The 20,219-nt window shown below is 42.7% G+C and overlaps 2 protein-coding genes across 3 annotated transcripts in view; one reads left to right on the forward strand and one right to left on the reverse strand.

Moving 5' to 3' along the window:
• The window catches only part of LOC135713132 (potassium voltage-gated channel protein Shaw-like), a 301,944-nt gene that overhangs the window by 229,320 nt on the left and 52,405 nt on the right, over positions 1–20,219 (reverse strand). The window lies entirely within an intron of this gene.
• LOC135713149 (uncharacterized) lies at positions 17,835–18,320 on the forward strand. The gene has a single exon (XM_065236264.1). The coding sequence runs from the start codon at positions 17,835–17,837 to the stop codon at positions 18,318–18,320; it is 486 nt and encodes a 161-aa protein (XP_065092336.1).

A 20,219-nucleotide genomic window follows, 5' to 3' on the forward strand; every position in this document is an offset into this window, starting at 1 on the left:
TACTCTGGCGGAACTATCCACCTACCCTCTTCAGACCTTTCTCTAGCTAATAAATTGTCATACTAACGCTAAATGTTAGATAGCATTTTGAAATCCCCCAACATATTTTGATATTATTTTGTTTTCATTGAGGTTGAGTTCAAATTTTTAAAATATTTTGATAAAATATTTTAATTGAAATTAATTTGTAAGCACACAAATCGATAAAAGAAGCTGTTGTCCAGCATCTAATACGACAAACCGAACCATAGCAACGCTATCATTCGGCGAAAGGGTTAACTGCTCCAAAAACATCAAGCAAGCGCACATAAACTTCATCGCATCATCCGGAAGAAGGAAAACTTTTCGAGAACGATTGAGCTTCCACCTCTTCCAAGTTACGTAGATAAACTTCTTGACTAACTGCTGCCAATAGATGAATTGCCCTTATCAAGAATGTCCCGCAACTTGTTGATCCAACACTGGAGTAGAACATCGTTGCAATGATCGCACAACAAAACTATCGAAAGATAAACAAATTTTGACGTTTAACTTTTTCCAGGCAACGTTTCCACCATTAATTCCGTCATAAAACGAAACGGAATATGATCAAGCAAAATGGCTTCGAAGGGCCATGGCGTAGTTGTCTGGGAGGCGAACATTGTTGTGACGCCATATAAGTGTAGCATCCGAGATGTAAGATGAAACATACCAGATAAATCCCAGCTGTCAAAATCATCCATAACCATGTTACATTCCCTAGTTTCAACATTAGCATTCAACAGCTTGACAGTCAAAGAACACACACAGCATTATCCCACAGTCAGAACGCATAGACTTTCTCACACTCAAAAATACTAGCGTTGCAACGAACCTTCTCAATTGCAACCACTTCAAATTAAGGGGGTTGCCCACTCTGGCGGCATGAAAAATAGGTTACTTTCACGAATTTTTTTTGAGGGTAAATAACATTTTATTTATTTATTTGATCACCATCTTCGACTACGTCGTACAGACTCATTACTTAAAACCTAATTTAATCTAAACGCCTTATTCTAGCACTAAACACATGTTTGGTCAAAATAAAATCAAACTCGCTACAAACATCATTAAAGGAACGCAAAAAAGAATTAAAACAATTATTGAATCCAAAGTTCGTTCTGTGAAATGGAATTGCAAGTAACGGGCAATTACGGAACCGTCGAGGAGGAGTATTCCATGGAATGAGTTCCAGAAGTTCAGGACAGTCCACGTTTCCTGTTATGAGGTCAAAGATAAACAGTCGTTGCAATTTGAGACGCCTGGCAGAGAGGGATTCCAAATCAATCAGCTTGCATCGGTCGGGATAACTTGGAAGATTGACTGGATCATTCCAGGGGAGCTGACGCAATGCAAACCTTATAAAACTTTTCTGAATCCTTTCAACCGCAAGGATATGCGTAACGTAAAATGGAGACCAAACCGGGGAAGCATATTCTAAAATGCTGCGAACCAGCGAGCAGAATAGCGTCTTGAGACAATAAACATCGGTGAAACCAGAAGCATGACGACGAATAAAACCAAGCACAGTATATGCTTTAGCAGTTACGATGTTTATGTGTTCGTTAAACCTTAGCTTCGAATCGATCGTAATACCTAGATCACAGATTGAAATTGCACGTTCTAGAGAATCCGGCCCCATGTAATATTGATGGTGAATAACGTTGTTGCAGCGAGTGAAGGGTATTATTTTGCACTTTTTGCTGTTTACGCGCATGCCGTTGTCACCGCACCAGACTATCACACGATGTATATCTTCTTGCAACGCGACACAGTCAGTGGGAGAAACAATCACACGGAAAAATTTTAGATCATCGGCAAAAGAAAGTTTGGATGATGAGAGCATGTCACACAGGTCATTAACATAAATGATAAAAATAAGAGGACCGAGAACACTGCCTTGTGGCACGCCAGATGGTATGTTGAAAGTCCTGGAGCGTGCGGAATTCACCATCACGAAAACATTGCGATTAGACAGGTATCAATAGAGCCATTCAGTGATCCATGTCGGAAATCCAATGTGGTTCATTTTGGCAGCGATGAGATTGTGCGGTAGTGTATCAAACGCTTTCGCAAAATCAACATAAACCGAATCCACTTGTTGCTTCGATTCTAAGCTACGGGATATCGCTGATACATAACACATTAAGTTCGATGTTGTTGAACGATGCTTCATAAAGCCGTGCTGACTGTTGGAGATGATCGGTGCAGCAGCTCTGTACAAAACGGTGTGGATCAGTTCCTCAAATACCTTACTGAGACTACAAAGTATGGATACACCTCGATAATTGGTGACACACTTGTAGCTTCCGGATTTATGGATCGGTACTATGGACGCCATTTTCCATGCATTTGGGAACGTTCTGTCTTGGAGCGAACGGTTGAAAACAGCAGCGATGGGCGTCGCCAGCGTAGCGGCGCAGTTCTTCAAAAACACAGGAGGCAAGCTGTCTGTTCCGGGTCCTTTCTTTGAATCAAGCTCATCGAGAACTTTCTGTACTTCGTCTGGAGAAAACTGTATACACGGTAGATTAATGTTATGGGACGGTATCTGTTCAAAACAGTTTTGACGTTGCACGGGTGATGCTTTACTAAACACGCTCTCGAAGAAAGTAGCAAAAAGATTGGCTGCTTTTGAGCTTGACCGAGAAGTAGTTCCATCGAAGTTGACTGAGCCAGGGATTCCATTTCCAGCTTTCCGTTTCTTGATGAAGTCCCAGAAGCGTGAAGGATTTTGCTTGACGATTGACTGAATACTGAGCAAATAGTTTTCATGTGTTGCAGAAAGAATGACTTTGTACTCCAACTCAAGCTCACGGAGTCTAGGTTTGTCAGACCCAGTTTTTGTAAGGAAATATCGGTTGCGCATCTTACGTACATTGTTACGAAGGTTACGTAGCTCAGGAGTCCACCACGGTTGGTTGAAAACAGATATCGATTTTTGTCTTTTTCGAGGTACATGACGGTTGATAACTTCTGAGAGAGATTCGTAAAAAGCTGATAGCATCTGATCTACCGTACCATTATTCGATAATCGTTCCCACTCAATATCCATAAAAGTAGAGTTCAACAAGTCAAAGTCGCATGCCGAATAGTCAAATTTGAAACAATGATCATGATCGTCAAGTAGTGTTGGTGCGTCACTCTCGTCTAGTAGTAAAATAACTGGTGTGTGATGGTTATCTATAGGCAACAGCGGAGAAGATGGTGCAATCAGGTCAAGATATTCCGGTAGATTGGTAAAAACAAGGTCCAGCAGTCTGCCATTTGTGTTGACGAAACTATTAATCTGTCTCAACCCGTTGGCAAACATTGCTTCTGTAAAGTTCAACTCAGTATCAGTAGATACATTCGAAGGAATGAATCCATTAATGTCCTCGTCAAGAAGCCATCGCAAATTAGGAAGGTTGAAATCGCCAACCGACAAGATTATGTCAGACTCCAATAGACGATCTGCAACAAGTTGCACTGCATTAGCATGAGCAGTATATAACTCGGTACTCGAATTAGGTGGGAGATAGATAGCAACTACGTAAAGCGAACGAAGTTGTGACTTTATGCAAACTGCGATTTGTTCTAGTTCATTACAGTTAGCCATCGAAACAGATTCACACTCCAGTGTGTTCTTAACCGCAATCAGCACTCCACCACCCCGCAAATGGCAACTGGTCAATTCATTGCGATCACAACGGAAAAAAACGTAATCAGACGAGATTTCACAGCTATCAATATCTGCACGGAGCCATGTTTCCGTCATAATCACAACTGGACAACAGCAAACGCAGCTGAGCAATTTTTGTGCGCAAACCCCTGACATTCTGGTAGTACACAGAAAACATGCGATCTGAAATACGCTTCGTTGCGATGGGCACTTCGAGATGCGACGCTAGATGTTATGTTGGCATGCTGGGTGAAACGACGCTTGTTGCAACAGCTTCGGTCAGAGATGTTTCAACAATTTCAATAGCTTCGGTTGGAGTGTGGCAGCTAGAAGCGATGGACATTACTGGAGGAGAAGTATTCCAAATGTGTGTATACTTGCCTGCGATGACGGTTTGGAAGACCCCTTCTCCATTCTCATACACAGGACCGGGATGACTGCTGAACGCTGGCAGAAGTGGCTCGACTGTAATGAGGGGATTAGGGGCTTCCATGAGGATTGCAGGCGTGCATCCCGGAGCCGGAACAATTGATACAGATGGTGAAAAACGATCGTGAAGTGGTTGACTGGAAACGTCGGAAGTATCAGGTATATCATTTTCGATATTGAATACATACTTGCCTGTAGTAGTGGCTTGGAAGACCCCTGCTCCATTCTCATACACAGGACCGGGATGTCTGCTGAACGCTGGCAGGAGTGGCTCGACTGTGATGAGGGGATCAGGGGCTTCCATGAGGCTTACAGGCGTGCATCCCGGAGCCGGAACGGTTGGTCAAAAAAAATCGATGAATTCAAAAAAAGGAATGCATGGTTTTGTCAATTGAAATGTCCTCTTTAATTGAGATTTTTTTGGTGCGATTGCATGTCTCCTGTAGCCGCTGCACCAGGTTCCCCAGGAGACCTCCCGTCTAAGTCGTCACGAGGCGGGACGTCTGGTGGTCACACCACTGGAGCTGGAACAACGAATTTTTTGATTTGGTTGAAAAATAAAAATTTGGCGACGTTTTGAAAAAAACAGTCCGTTATTGTACCCTAAAATTGGAGATAAAAGCTTGCACCAAAAACCCATTTTTGATTCTTTTGAAAATCGGCTAGGTACAAGAGTAGAAAAAAGGTACTTTACTCGAAAATTCAATCGCCGTTAAAATCGAATGAGCCGTTTCTAAAATACAGCGCCCGCCAATTTTGAAAACATTGTTTATAGACAATCGCGGCAGCAGTTGGAACTACTAAGCAGTATTGGGAAAATATCAAAAAATCAAATCTCACCAACGCCCAAGATCACGCTTGATTTTCGTAGACAAAAATCAACAAGCAAACTACTGCGGCTGATTTTGCAAGCTCTGATATCGCAGCTCGGAATATCCAGCTAACAAACTCACCAACTGCAAATCTCACCAAACTGTGGAGAGATTGAGTATAATGATTTTTGCTTTACACCCGAATGCAGCCGAAACTTCCATAACGGCTTGCAACAGTCCCTTCGCGTCTGCCATCGGTGAAGATTAAAAAGAGATAGCAAACTATGCTTTTTCTTTCTAAGAAAACGATGTTCAATTGAATCATTTTTGTGTCGAGTCAACTCTCAGTTCGATTTTTGCACGTTGTGAATAGTCTCGTAATATCAATGGAGCTTATAAAATCAATATCAAGCATGATATTTTGTTCCAATACCACGCGTGATATTGCGAGCGCATTAGAGTGGAAAAATATCAATTGATTTCTGATTTTGCCAACACTGCCACTAAGACACGCCGTTTCGCCGGTAACGGGCGGGTACTCCGAGCGCTCACCTGAGCGCGCTTGGAGCGTCTGGACACGAGTCCACTAATCGGCCTATAACTTTGGAACGATGTCACTTGCGGACTTGCGGTTAAATCTATGTCAATGTAGACATTCCAAAGTATTTTTTAAGCCAAAAAAAAAGATTTTTTGAAATTTCCAGAGTGCACTACCCCCTTAACATATCGCAATATTACAATACAGGCAATACCCATGTTATCGACACCTCACATTTGTAAGCTAAAGCATGTTCCCAGACAATCGATCGGTACGAAGCGTAATTCGATCTCTCTAGTTATGCCTTCGCACATATTTCCCACGACCGATATGGTCAATCATTTAGTCCCACTTATGCATGCAATATTCAACTTTTACCAATGCAGAAAACACAAGTTAACTCCAAGCACCTCCCACCATGAATTATATCCAATGTAATCCAAAATCATTGTCATAGTTTGTAAGCTTCATGTAAACAAACTCGAAAAATAAACATCATTCTATGTTCAACCTTTAATCAACTATGAACATGTTTCAGAAGCCTTGTTGTATACCGTTCACCATTGTAAGACGTTAGCTGCATCAAAAGATCCTGTGCTCGTTGGTCTTCGGTCGAAAGAAGAAGTTTCTCCGGTTTCGTAATGCTGAGATTCTCTAGGGAGAAATAATTCTGCATAGCCTGATGCAGCTCATCGTCTTTCGTTCGCTCACATGAGCAGACGTGGAAGGTGTAGTGAACGAGATTGCCTATGTTGTGTTTCATACCGATGAGCAGAGTTGCGACCTATCACAATCACGATCGCCAAACAGCTGATGATAGTAACGCTTTGTACATTCCTATCAAAGTGCTCGTCGAAGCTCTCTCCATGACCATCCATCAAGTTGACGAAAGAAGTAAAAAGCAACTGGTGAATGTCGTCTTCTGTTGTGATCCATTACCGATCTGGTCATTCCCGACAATCACGACACTCATCTGTGCTCGTTTTGAAGCAGTTGCTGCTTTGCTTGCTTATTTGAGTGTGTTGGTGAGTGAGCCCAACAGCTTCCGTTTCATGTTGCCTGCTTTGTTTGAAGCTCACACAGTCGCGCCTGCCGAGACGAACTTGGAATGCGTAGGAATTGTTTTCATTTTCTTCTGTCGTTAAGCTTTTTCTCATGATCGTACTGCAGAAGTCTTTACTGTTTTCGTTGTGCTTTTCATCATCAGCAGCGAGTGTAGCGTTTTGCTTTTGAGTAGCGACCATTACTGGTGATTGTTGTTTGCCATGGCTCTAACTCTCACTGCGTGATAAAACGATCTGTCAGCGATCAGTCGGTTGGTGCGAAGACGAGTGTCACGTGAGTGTCATGATATTTTGCATCACTGCCGATGAGGATTCTTGGCCGTGCATCGTAGTAAGAGTCGATGGGAAGGCCTTGGAGATAGGAATATCGTTGTCTCAAGTCATCTGCGTTTAGCGTCTGATGTGGTAGTAGCAGTTCTTCCACGGTTCTTACTCCGGTTAGCTGGAAGCTCTGAGCCATTTTGCCTGTTCCGGAGATGTTGAAAGTGACTGACTGTGAGTCTCTTTCACGGCGCTGCGTTCCGCCTGTCCAGCGGAGGCATAGCGGTATTGTGGTACCCTTTAGATTCAGTTGGTCCGCCAATTTCTGATCTATCAGGCTTAGGTGGGACCCTTCATCAAGGAACGCGTTGGTGTGAATGGAGCCTTGAGGTCCACGCAGTACCACGGGAAGATATCGGAATAGCACTGCACTTGATTTTGTCTGGTGAGTGTTGCAGTCGTGTGTTGGAGCGTTCACTAAGGATGATGTTGCTCTTTCATCATGAGCTGTGGATGTAGATGGCGCAGGAGCGATTTGATTGGAAGCTTTCTTGTCATTGTGGAGCAGCTCGTGGTATTCATATGTGCATCCGTTTCGTCCACACGGTTTAGCCTAGCATTCTCCTTTTTGCCGGTTTAGACACTTTCGGCATAGTCCAAACTCCCGCACGATGGCCCATCTAGACTCCCTGGATAGTTCGAGGAACTGCTTGCATTTAGACGCAACTTTACATCCACCCTTGCAGACTAAACAGGATTCTGTAATGGGAGCCAACTTTTTCAAGGCTGGCGAACTGCTGTTAAGTTTTGAAGTCGCATTGGGTTTGGGATTCGATTGGCTGGTAGGTTCGGAAACTATTTCTGAGTTTGAGCGATGACGGCAGCTTGTTCACCAGTTGGTGGAGGAGAGAGACGTTGTACATGTAATCTTCGAGCTCGAATGCATCCACGGTAGCGCAGAAATTCTGCACGTCTACCGCGAATTCTACCAACGTCTCTAGTCGGTCTTCTCGTACCGCCGGAAGTGCATTCACCTTCAGGATCAATGAGTGAACGACGGCTTCAGGTTATCCAAATCGCATCTTAAGAGTTCGGATGATCGCCGGATCGTTCGACGGATGCATCAGTAGACTGCGCGCCGTATGGTATGCCTTTCCCTCTAAGGATCTTTGGAGCCGGATAAGGTTTTCTTCGTTCGTGAAGCAGCACATACTTGTAGTACTGGCGAACATGGACATAAATACCGGCCACTCCTCGAACTTGCCGGAGAACTTAGGCAACTCTTTGGATACGCCTTGGCGAGCTGCTAGCTGCTGTTTGGAAAACGAAAACGGATCAAAGTCCTCTTCTTGGCGTCTTGACTGAAGATTTACGTCTCTTGTCCTTGGTTGCTGTTGACTGTGCTGCACATGAGAATCTGCTAGATCATTACCTCTCGTTAAAGATCGAACAGGATGATCACAGTGCTCTCTGAGCTTCTTATTCCGCAACTTGTTTGAGCGTGACTGAATTGAACCAGCTTGAACTTGTCCTGAGAAGTTTTATGTAGAATGCCTCTGTTGATCAAAGATTTCAGCCATTGGGGGATGCAATTCATCATCCGAGCGAATATGGCTTGCTTCTTGAACCCATTGTTCGACTCGATCCTGTGATTCACTGCATTCGGATTCGGCCTCACTTTGCAACTGCTGCAATAAGTCGTACGATGCTTTTCTGCCTGTTGTTGCTCAAATGCTCGTTCTTCCTCGAGCCGCTGAAGCTGTAGTGCCAGAACAGATCTACGTGATGACGTCGATTTCAACTAGAATGCCTTTTTGCCATAGTTCATGACTCCATGATCATCAGCCAGTCGTTCTCCTATCGGCTCCGACAGCGTATTGCAAGGCTTGCTAATTCCGGGAGAGTTGAACTGTTTTTTCGGATGCTCTACGCGATTTCCTGAAGTGGAGTGTGAGGCATTTACGGCAGATGACAAGGACGCCTGAGCCCCGGTTGCAGCAACACATTTGGGGCAACACCAGCTGACATTCTCGACTTCTTGTGTGACCCCAACACACGCGAAATGGATCCATCTATCGCACCTGTCGCATTGAACCATGTCGTTGTCATCTAGCTTCTGACAGAACGTACAGCTTTGATCTGGAACTTGCTTGCCTAGTTCCGACTGACTGCAGGGGAGATTCTTCCGGTTTTATAACCTCCAGAGCAATCTGTGTTACACGGCTCTTTATTGGGAGATTCTTAAAATCCTGTTTGTTTGGATGTATATATAGAATTACAAGATTGTTAGCATAGCGTATCCCTAATAAACAAATACCATAAACGAACTGTATCCCGGATGGGTAAACTATCTCACAAATGGTTTGGATGATACCCCGAAAACGTCGGTAAGCTCTCTTTTATGGTTATTTTTACTAGGGATAACATAATTGGGGGCGACCCCGGCGTAGTGGTTAGCATCCATACCTCTCACGCCAAAGTCACGAGTTCAAATCTCACCCCCGGATAAGTCACGAATGACCCAAGAGCGTTAAAGTGACTATAATAATAATAATAAAAAAAAAATATATATATATATATATATATATATATTTATGTTTATATATATACACATATATATATATTATATATATTATAATATTATATATAATATATATATATTATATATATATAACAAAATTGGTAGCGTAAATACGAGTATGCATGTAGTTGTGGTTTATTTATTATGTGACTGAGTGACTTACGTTTAATTCCCCTAGTGTAGTTTCGGATGGGTCATAGGAGGTTGAGATAGAATATGCTGCAATAAGTTCCTTTAGGATTTCGAAGCTTGTATATAATTCACTTGTTCTTACCGAGTTCGCTTTAGTTTTAGGAATGTAGGTTAGGTGTAGCTAGTAGAAATTGTTGATAGTAGATTTTAGCACTATTTAGGATACATCATTTAGTTCTTTTGTAAATAATTATTCAATTTAAATTACCTGAATTCAAAAATAGATGGTTTAGATTTAGGTATAGAATTAAGGATAGATTTAATCACTAACTTTAAGAACGGTTATAATCGCGTGTGCAACCTCTTGGATCTTGTTGTTTTAATCTTCTTCCTACATACGCTATGTACTCACGATCGTTGACGGACAGCTCCGCTGTCACTTTGAATCAGTGCCGCCGGCACGGTGGGGACAGGGCTGTGCATTGAACAAGGGCGCTTGCTGTCCGCTGGGGCAGCCAACGGTAATATTATGTAGTGAAGCGTTGTAATAAGTATAAATGTGACATTTTTCAGTCACTGGTGATGATGAAACCAAATGGAAAAAACGTATTACATTGTATTACAGAAGCAACGGGATATGAGGCGGGGGTAAACCCTATATTGGACTCATATGTGTGGGGATGGGATCTATTACCAAAGTAGTCCCAGTACCTCTGTTCTCAAAATTGGCAAAACAAAAAATAAGGACAATGATGGACGTACATAGGAATTCAAAAATGCAAATGCAATGGCTAAATTCAAATTGAAAAACTTTTTACAATTATATAAATAGATAAATAAAGCCAAACAAATTCCCATGTACGTTCCAGAATCATCCTTTTCTACAAAATTGCTTGCTACAACATTGCCTGGCTTCGGTTCGTTGGAATGTGGAGTTATGTTATTGCTTGCCATCTGAACCCGTGCCGACATGGTTCGATAAATTCAACACAAATATCCTCTTCCACAAAACTACGACGTTCCGTTCTTGCAACAGTAAATCGAACAAAACATTTCGGACGATACAATTTTATTTACTTTCCAATCGCCTTATTTTGAGTTCACGGGAAATTCAAACAAACAGATAATTTCAAAACATGACATAGCAATAAATTCAATGTCTCATTTCCATTCAGCATAACTTAGAACGCCACAATATCAAATTCCCATCAACACTTGCCGCTTCAGTACTGCCTCTGCCACCGGGACGCCGATGTATATTTTCCTTTCCACTTGCCAAGTGTACGTTGGTAGTAATCGCCTCCCGCGCGCGAACGGCGATAAACAAGCGAAATTAACATCTCATCATCGCGGTATTAGCTCCGGATGGAGTGATGAATTATAGCGCAGCCCAACCTATGACGACGAGACGAGATGGGTGTTTACAGTTGCTTTGACTGCAGAAATAATAATCCGTACAAATAACGAGGGCCACTGGATGGACTCCCACCGCCCTTCCCACATACACTTACACGCAAACACACTTGATTGGATGTTGCTAGGGATTTAGGCGCTGTGAGTCGTGAGAAATGGCGTGTGGCCGCTCGGCGAGCGTAGGTCGAAAATCGGAAGCAACATTTCCCTTGAACCAGTGAACGGACCGGAATGGATGAATTGGGGAAGCTGACGGAACCACGTGTTTACGCTTTTGGCATTAGAATTAGCGAATCAAGGCGAACGAAATCTATTTGCCATGGTGCACATTGAGATGTACGCCTTGTACCGATGCCGAGCGATGGTTTTGAATGAATAATTTGAATAAACATTAGATGACTGGAGGTTTTCGATTTGAGTGTGACGTCTGTGTTTGCCACCGAAGGCGGGAAATTCAAACAACGGACAACGAAAAGTTGCGACGTAATAAACAATTTATCCAAACTTCCACCAAGTATCGAATTTCAATTAGGCCCGCCATCGCGCAGACGGACGACGTAAACTTTCTTCGTAAATCAGGTCAAATGTCGAATGCTTTGTATGAAACCAACCCCCATCCGGTTTGGCGGTGGGATGGCGCGTTTCGACATCGTTGGTAGATTTTCGCATTGAATGGAGGAAATGATGGCAATTTATTAGGCACTAATTTGAAGCGAAATAAGCTTCCTACGTGTGCATGCGAGACTTACGGCGAACGAGCTGGAAAGAAACGTGTGGTTCCTCTGCGGTAAATGGGATTTCACTTCCTGTTTGCCATCGGTTGCCACGCGAAACGGCGAAGCACAATCTCACTAAGGTGCTTGCCTTCTTACTGACAATCGGAAGTGGAAGGTAAATCCGCGGCACTGCGAGTGGAAGAAGCCCAAGAACGACGTTTGCAAGAAAGTTGCTCTCTGGCTTGCAGCAATAATTTATCTCCAACCCGCAAGCAGTTTATTTGACCTGACGTCGTCGTTGCCGGTGGCGGCGATGGCGTCGCTTCTGGCTGCCAGTGGTTTTCCTACAGTGGGGGTGCTTCTTGTTCCCAGGAGCGCACTAAAGGGATGATTATTTTGTTGCGGAGCTTCGTTTTTATTAAAGCGTTTCGTTTCGTTACTTTTCAACTGTTTTGATTATTTTTTTTAACTGCTTTTGTTTCAGTTTATCTTGGAAGTTCTTGACAGAATTTCAGGATTATGTTGGTTTTGTATTCTTATCTTGTTGAGATGGGATTTCTTTCGTTGAATTCGTCGTAACTTTCCTAACACTTGATTCAAATTCTGTATTGTCGGTTAAGGTTTGTTATGGTGGTATTTTTGGGTTTCGTACTGAAATTATCTATTGTATATTATTTCAAATTTGAGAACCTATCCCCATTGTTTGGGCTAATCCCCAAGCCCTGAGAACAACAACAGAGGGAACAGACATAAATTCAACAATGTGCAAACGAGCTGCTTGTTTCACGATGGAGGCGAACCAGCCCCAGGCTGAAAGCCTCGCTAATAAAGATAAATTAATTAATTAATTGTTTCACGATTTGAATGAGTGGTTGGAAAATGCATTCTGTAAGTTAAGAATGGGCCTCAGAGAGCCTAGTCAATAAAGGCACGATAACATCAATCCAGAGGCGATGGCTTCAATTCCAGTTCCGGTCAAGAAAATCTTTCCGGTGCTTAGCACATAATATACAAATTCGTGGATTGGTTGACAAAAATAACTTTCAATTAGTAGCTGTGGAAACGCTTCTATTACAACTAGATTGAGAGCAAGCACAAACTCGTTTAACCCTACACACTAGGCCAGGAATTACATCTAGCAGAAAAAAAAAATAATAACGCTCTGGGATTGCATCAAATTGAGTTGACGTCTTGAGTGAAGTTTCTTCGATTAATTGAGACTAAAATTTGGTAGATAAAAAAAGTTCAAGTTTTGGCCGCGAAGATGGTGCAGCGATACAAACTGCCGATAATTTTAGCATTTGCCGATGACATAAAGGGCGAACACGAAATTATTGCGACACATTCAACAGGGCATAACTTTTTTACCATTGGGTAAAATTCAACCAAATTTTGCACACTTTCTCATTGATGTTTATTGTGTACATGCTGTCAAACTCGAAGTCGTGTTTTTCGATTCAACGAAAATGGAGGTGAACCAACGCGAGTTGAGAGAACAAATTCTTTCCAAGCACCTGGAATTTCCTGACCTGTCGCACCGGCAGTTGGGAAAAATGTTGAACATTCACCATTCAACCGTCTCCAGAGTGTTGAAGCGGTTCCAGGAGCGGTTGACGTTGGACCACGGCAAAGGAGCTGGAAGAAAACCGGGACCGGAGAACAAAAAGACGGAGGGAAAGGTGAAGCGGATGATTAAAGCAAATCCCAACGTCTCAAGCCGTGATTTGGCTAAAAAGATCGGCATGTCGCAGAGCTACGTCCAGAATGCAAAGAAGAGAGCTGGACTACATACATACAAGGTACAGAACTTCCCAAACCGCGATGAGCGGCAACAATCGACGGCTAAAACTCGGGCACGGAAGCTCTACGAGAAGATGCTGACAAAATATGGCTGCTGTGTGATGGACGACGAAACGTATATAAAAGCCGATTTTAAGCAAATTCCGGGGTTGGAGTTTTTCACCGGCAAGAGCAAGTTCGATGTGGATGACAAATTTAAGAAGAAGAAAATGTCGAAGTTCGCCTCCAAATATCTCATTTGGCAGGCCATCTGCTCTTGCGGACTGAGGAGTGAGCCTTTCGTGACAAAGGGCACAGTAAATGGCGAGATCTACAAATCTGAATGCCTCGAGAAGCACCTTTTGCCGTTCTTGCAGCAGCACGACGAAGCTCCGCTATTTTGGCCGGATTTGGCATCATGCCACTATTCTAAAAGTGTCCTGGAGTGGTATGAGGCCAATTCTGTCCATTTAGTTCCAAAGGACATGAATCCGCCAAACTGTCCGGAGCTGCGCCCGGTGGAGCAGTACTGGGCAATAATGAAGCGGGAACTTCGGAAGAGCAAGAAGACAGTCCAAGACGAGAAGGACATGTTAAGAAAATGGAAAAAAAAAACTGAGAAACTGGTACCGGATGACACTGTAAAGACTTTGATGGAGGGCATCAAGCGAAAATGCGTTCAATTTTACACTCAAGGCTCCATCGATTAACTTTTCTTTTGATTTTTGAAGTAAATATATGTTTAAAACTACCCTAAAATTTTGGTTTGATTCTAAACATTATAAGAAAATTGGCATGACATTTTCGGTGTCGCAATAATTTCGTGTTCGACCTTTATTAATAAAAGCAAGAAGTATAAATGAGTAAGAGAATATTCTTAAAGTCCAAGAAGAGGAGCTATCCAAAGTTGGTCTTAAAATCAATAGGGAGAAAAGTCAAATTTTAGTTAGATACCCAAATGACACAGCAGTACAGCCAAATGAATTAATGCTTAATGGAGCTGCTTTTAAAATTAGTGAATATATGAAGCATTTAGGAGTTTGTCTGACAGCAATCCTAAACAGGAAATTAACCAATGGGCATAGATCTATAAACGCTTTGAAAACTTCAAAATTAGTAGTACATTTTTGTACAAGATTTCATCCGAGTTGGGGATTAGGAAAGCTTATATATAATACAGTTTTGGCGCCAGCGTTAGCATACGGAACTAAGGTAGCGGTATTAACAAAGAAAAACAGGGTGGCACTAGCAAACTACGAAAAAAATATTCTAAGGAACATTTTTAATAGCTGTAAAAAACCAAGGGTGCACTTCGATATAACTTACCCTCGATATAACGTACCCTCGATATAGCGTCACTCGATATAAGGTACATTTTACCTCGATATAAGATACACCTTTCAAAATTATTTTTTTATTTCTCATTATCATCAGAATTAGTGTTTCAAGATTCAATAAAAATAGATTATAAGTCCAAATTGACCGTCCAGAGACCTCGCATTGGGGGGGGGGGGGCTGCATCCCAGGTGCAGGTATTGAAAGTCTGCAGGGGCTGTGCACTAATTGCGTAAGACATTTTAGTGATTTTCCAGCTCCAACTAATTTAAAATTAATGCACACCCATAACCAAAACTATGAGAGTTTGAAGAATGGAACACTGTCAAAAGTCTATTGACTGAATGTGTATTCCATCGAAGTAGGGACAAATTAAAGCAAAAGAGAATGTCAGCAGAGCCGCTGTGATATTCATGTCAGTGATATTTAGTTTGACACTGTTAAACTGATTTGCACTTCAAGAAACTCATAAAATTCATCATTTTGTTGGAATTGAATTGATATTAACGTTTTCAAACACCGGTTTATAGGGGACGGAATGAGGTATTTAGCTATCCACACTCCGTAATGACGGCCTGCATGTGCATGAAAAGGGCCCTTCATTATTGGTTTTTGACAGCTGCTGGATGTAATATCTACTGCACACACAAATCACGCCCCCAGAATGGTACATACACGTTCTACAACGATATTTTGAAGGACAATCTCGCGCTAAGTGATTCCGGCCCAGGCAGTTGCTACAGAGCCGCTTGGAGTTGGTGAGCTGCAGCCGTTTATCTACCGGTCGATCAGCATATGTTCTCAACGACAACGTTGTCTAGTGGTAACAAATTCCGTCCAGCTAAAGTTTCGGTCAACTCGGCGACTGAAAACACGCCCTCAAACTGCTTCGCATGTAGTGAAAAACATTGGATTACTCGGTGTCCAACATTCGCTAATCTTCCGGTAGATAAACGGCTGCAGCTCACCAACTCCAAGCGGCTCTGTGGCAACTGCCTGGGCCGGAATCACTTAGCGCGAGATTGTCCTTCAAAATATCGTTGTAGAACGTGTTCGAAGAAACATCATTCGTTGCTGCATCCTGGTTTCCCTGGTTCTGGTTCTAATCCCACTCCTACCTCCACTCTAACAGCGAATTAAAACATGAATACTTCTGCTCCATCAACAACCGGCGGTGCTTCGAACTCTGGTGAATCGGTTTCTAGTTCAGTGGCATCGGTTCAATCTAATGTGGCGGTGGGGCAATCAAGATCACACCTGTTTCTGCTCACAGTACTAAAGGGTGTCCACGATGAAATTGCCACACACAAAATTGATTCGCAAAATTCGAGTTTTCATCCGATTGCCATCAAATTTTCAGGGATTGAGAAATAACTATTAAACTTCATTTTACCATTTTACTCGTATTTTATTTACAGTCCGTACACAAATGCCCGCACCTTGGCCTTAACCCCGGCCATAAGATTCTGCACAACCTGTGAATCAACCGTTTTTTGCATGTAAACCCATACTTTCTTCAGTTCCTCGACTGTCTTCACTACCTTAGGTCGTTTAAGAAGGTGCTGCTTCATAATCGCCCAGTACTTCTCGATGGGGCGGAGCTCCGGAGTGTTGGGAGGGTTGAACATTTTCGGCTCGAAATTGACCTTATTGTCCGCATACCACTTCAGCACGTCCTTGGAGTAGTGGCATGAGGCCAAATCCGGCCAGAAGATTGTTGGGACGTTGTGGGCCTTCAGGAGAGGAAGCAGCCGCTTCTGGAGGCACTCTTTTATGTACACCTGTCCGTTCATCGTGTCCTGGGTCACGAAAGGTGCACTCCGCTTCCCGCACGTGCAGATGGCTTGCCAAACCAGGAATTTCTTCGCAAATTTGGACATCTTCTGAGTGCGGACATGCTCCGGAACGCTGAACTTATCCTTGGACGTGAAAAACAGGTTGCCGGGGATCTGTTTAAAGTCGGCCTTCACATATGTTTCGTCGTCCATGATGCAGCATTCAACTTTCGTCAGCATGTTGAGGTACAACTTCCTGGCACGGGTTTTGGCGGACTTGTTCTGCTTCTCGTCGCGATTAGGGGCCTTTTGTACCTTGAACGTTCGAAGCCCAGCCTTAGTTTTGGCCTTCTGGACAAAACTTCGGCTTAGGTGCAGCTTCTTAGCCACATCCCCAACGGAGGCGTTCGGATTTCGGTTGAAGGCCCCAACTACGCGGTTGTGATTTTTGGTGTTGTACGGAATACTTTTTCCTTCACTTCTGGGCTTCCGATCGGTGGTCAACCGTTTCTCGAACCGCTTAATCACTCGCGACACCGTGGAATTCGCGATTCCCAACGTTTTAGCGATGGAACGATGCGAGAGATCCTTGTTCTCGTGATGAATGCGCAAGATTTTATCACGCACGAGCTGTTCTTTCGACTCCATTTCCGCGAGTTTTGATCACAGGACTTTAAAACTTGCAGGATGTAAATAATGCACTATGAACTAAATCCACCCAAATTTTCATTAAATTCTACCCAACGGTTAAAAAGTTAGAGCAATTTCATAGTGTGGCAATTTCATCGTGGACACCGTTTACTCAAGGTGAAGGACGCATGGGGAAGGACACATCACGCAAGGGCGCTTCTCGACTCTGGGTCTCAAGTCAATTTGATGTCAGAAAATCTCTGCAAGCTGCTCCAATTGTCTCGGCGCGACAAGAAGGTGGAAATAACCGGTATTGGACGATCACGAGGCCGCACAGCTTATGAAGTCTCCACCACAATCTCTTCTCGGGTGCAGAATTTCTCGACGTCAATGGATTTCTTGGTTCTGAGACAGATTACCGATGACCAACCATCAGTTTCACTTCCACTAGCTCAATTGAAACTTCCATCCGATATTGTGCTAGCTGATCCAGAATTCAACGTCTCTGGTCCGATCGATTTGGTCTTGGGTGTACAATACTTCTACGAGTTCCATGTACGCGATGGTGGCCGGTTACAAATCCGCAAATTCGACAATACACTCCCAGTATTTGTCAATACGGTCTTCGGATGGGTGGCAACCGGGGAAACGAAATGCATAGAAGAACCAACACGGGTTAGTTGTCACGTTATGAAAGTGGAATCCCTGGACAAGGCAATCGAAAAATTTTGGGCGGTGGAGGAATTTACAGAAATACTTCCACGCTCGCAGGAAGAAGAAGACTGCGAGACGCACTTCATGAACACCGTCAAGCGCGACAACACTGGCAGGTATATTGTGCGATACCCTAAGCGCATGAATTTCAATAACATGATTGGTGAATCGAAGCAGACAACCATACGACGATTTCAACAAACGGAGAGACGGTTGGAACGGGACTCAAATCTACGATCGCAATACAGTGCCTTCATGAAGGAGTATATTGAGTTAGTCCACATGAAATGCGTCGGCGAAGCAAACGATCCCCGTTTGGATGAAGGCAAAACGGTCTGCTACCTTCCACACCATCCGGTATTTAAAGAGTCTAGTTCTACTACGAAGATACGTGTGGTTTTCGATGGATCGGCGAAAACGTCTACGAACTATTCACTCAACCAAGCCCTACTCACCGGATGAACTTTTGAATTTGATACTCCGTTTCCGGAAACATGGCATTGCATTGGTTGCAGATGTCGCAAAAATGTACCGCCAGATACGGGTCCACGAAGACGACACACCGCTTCAACGAATTATCTGGCGATTCGATCCGTCGAAACCAATCCAGGTGTACGAACTACAGACTGTCACCTACGGTTTGTCTCCATCGTCATTTCTCGCTACTCGGGTGTTGAAGCAACTGGTTTTGGATTTGGGACAGAAATACAGACTTGCAGCCAGCGCCGTGCAAGACGACTTCTACATGGACGACTTACTATCGGGAGCGCACTCGATGGAAGAAGCCGTACTGCTTCAAAGAGAAATTCAAGCTATGATGGCAGAGGGAGGTCTCGAACTTCGGAAATGGTGCTCAAATAGTTCAGAAATCCTGCAAAACTTACCCACTGAAGCACTTGGAGTTGACACAACGCTGCACTTCGAAACAGACCAGAGAATCAAAACACTAGGTGTGGGATGGGAAATAGGACCAGACCAGTTGTGCATCGAGGTTCAACCATCTACGAGCGATGACAGCTGGACAAAACGCAAGATCTTCTCAGCAATTGCGAAGCTCTACGACCCACTCGGATTGGTCTCTCCAGTCGTAGCATGGGCCAAAATCCAAACGCAAAACCTTTGGTTAGTCACTGTCGACTGGGACGATCCAGTAATTTTGTCTAATCAGCAACTAATCACTTTGATTAATCGAGAATTCCATATGAAAAGGGCTTATATCATTAGAAAATAATATAATTGATTATATTGTCTACTACTGAGGCAAAATCCGATACTCCTATAGCAACTTAGAGGTCTTAGCTCCGTATCTCATTGATAAAATTAACAAACTTATAGCTCATGACTTTATTTACAAACAACAGTCATCTTTTCAAAGATATAAAAAAGAATCATTAAAAGAAGGCGCAATTCTAGCAAATTGTGATTTTTCTGAAAATTATTTATTCATTATCCAAAACGCTGCTCAAGGATATCACTGGAATAATTCTCAAGCAACAATACATCCATTTGAAGTTTATTATAAGAAATACAATAAACTTGAAAATGTTAGCTTCATTATCATATCAGAAGTTATGACTCACGATACAGTTGCAGTTCAGTTGTTCATCTCAAAAATGATAGATTCTATTAAACAATCGATAGATTTTTCTAAAATTACTTTTATGTCAGATGGGGCAGCATCACAATACAAAAATAAAAAAAAAAACTTTGCTAGTCTGTGTAGATTTCAGTCAAAGCATGGATTAGTAGCAGAATGGCATTTTTTTGCAACGTCTCATGGAAAAGGTCCCTGTGATGCCATTGGTGGCACTCTCAAGCGAATGGCAAAGAGAGCTAGTCTTGATCGAGATTATGGAAACACCATAACAACTCCACGAGAATTATATAGCTGGGCAGTTGAACAAGCAGATAAAAATATCACAAAACTACGTTTCGAGTACATATCCACTGAACAGTACATCGAAATGTTAGAAGAACTCGAAGAACTATATAACAGCACATAGACAATATCTGGCACACAGAAATACCACAGTTTTGTGCCTATAACTAGTGACAAAGTAGCGGCAAAAAGATATTCTAATTCAGAAGATGAACCAAAAATATTTAACTAGATTGGAAAAAGGAAAAAATAGCATGTATGAAAATAGGTTTAAAACATTGAAAATATATAAATAAAATATATGAAAAATCTTGTCTTTTTTCTCTCACATATTATCAAATTTTGCATCAGTAGTAGACAACAGAATAAGGGAATGATATTTTTTGACAAGGTATGTCCAAATAGTTTTATTGAACTCTGAGAGGGTGCTGAAAATTCCAAATACGATTTGGCGAGAATTCGATTAATCAAAGTGAACTTAA

The sequence above is a fragment of the Ochlerotatus camptorhynchus genome, unplaced genomic scaffold (assembly GCF_037179485.1).
Source record: "Ochlerotatus camptorhynchus isolate MF236.1 unplaced genomic scaffold, CSIRO-AGI_Acam_v1.1 ptg000539l, whole genome shotgun sequence".
Lineage (NCBI taxonomy): Eukaryota > Metazoa > Arthropoda > Insecta > Diptera > Culicidae > Ochlerotatus > Ochlerotatus camptorhynchus.

Coding starts and splice junctions, on each gene's coding strand:
- LOC135713149 (XM_065236264.1), top strand. CDS start 17,835: ATGAAAGTGGAATCCCTGGACAAGGCAATCGAAAAATTTTGGGCGGTG.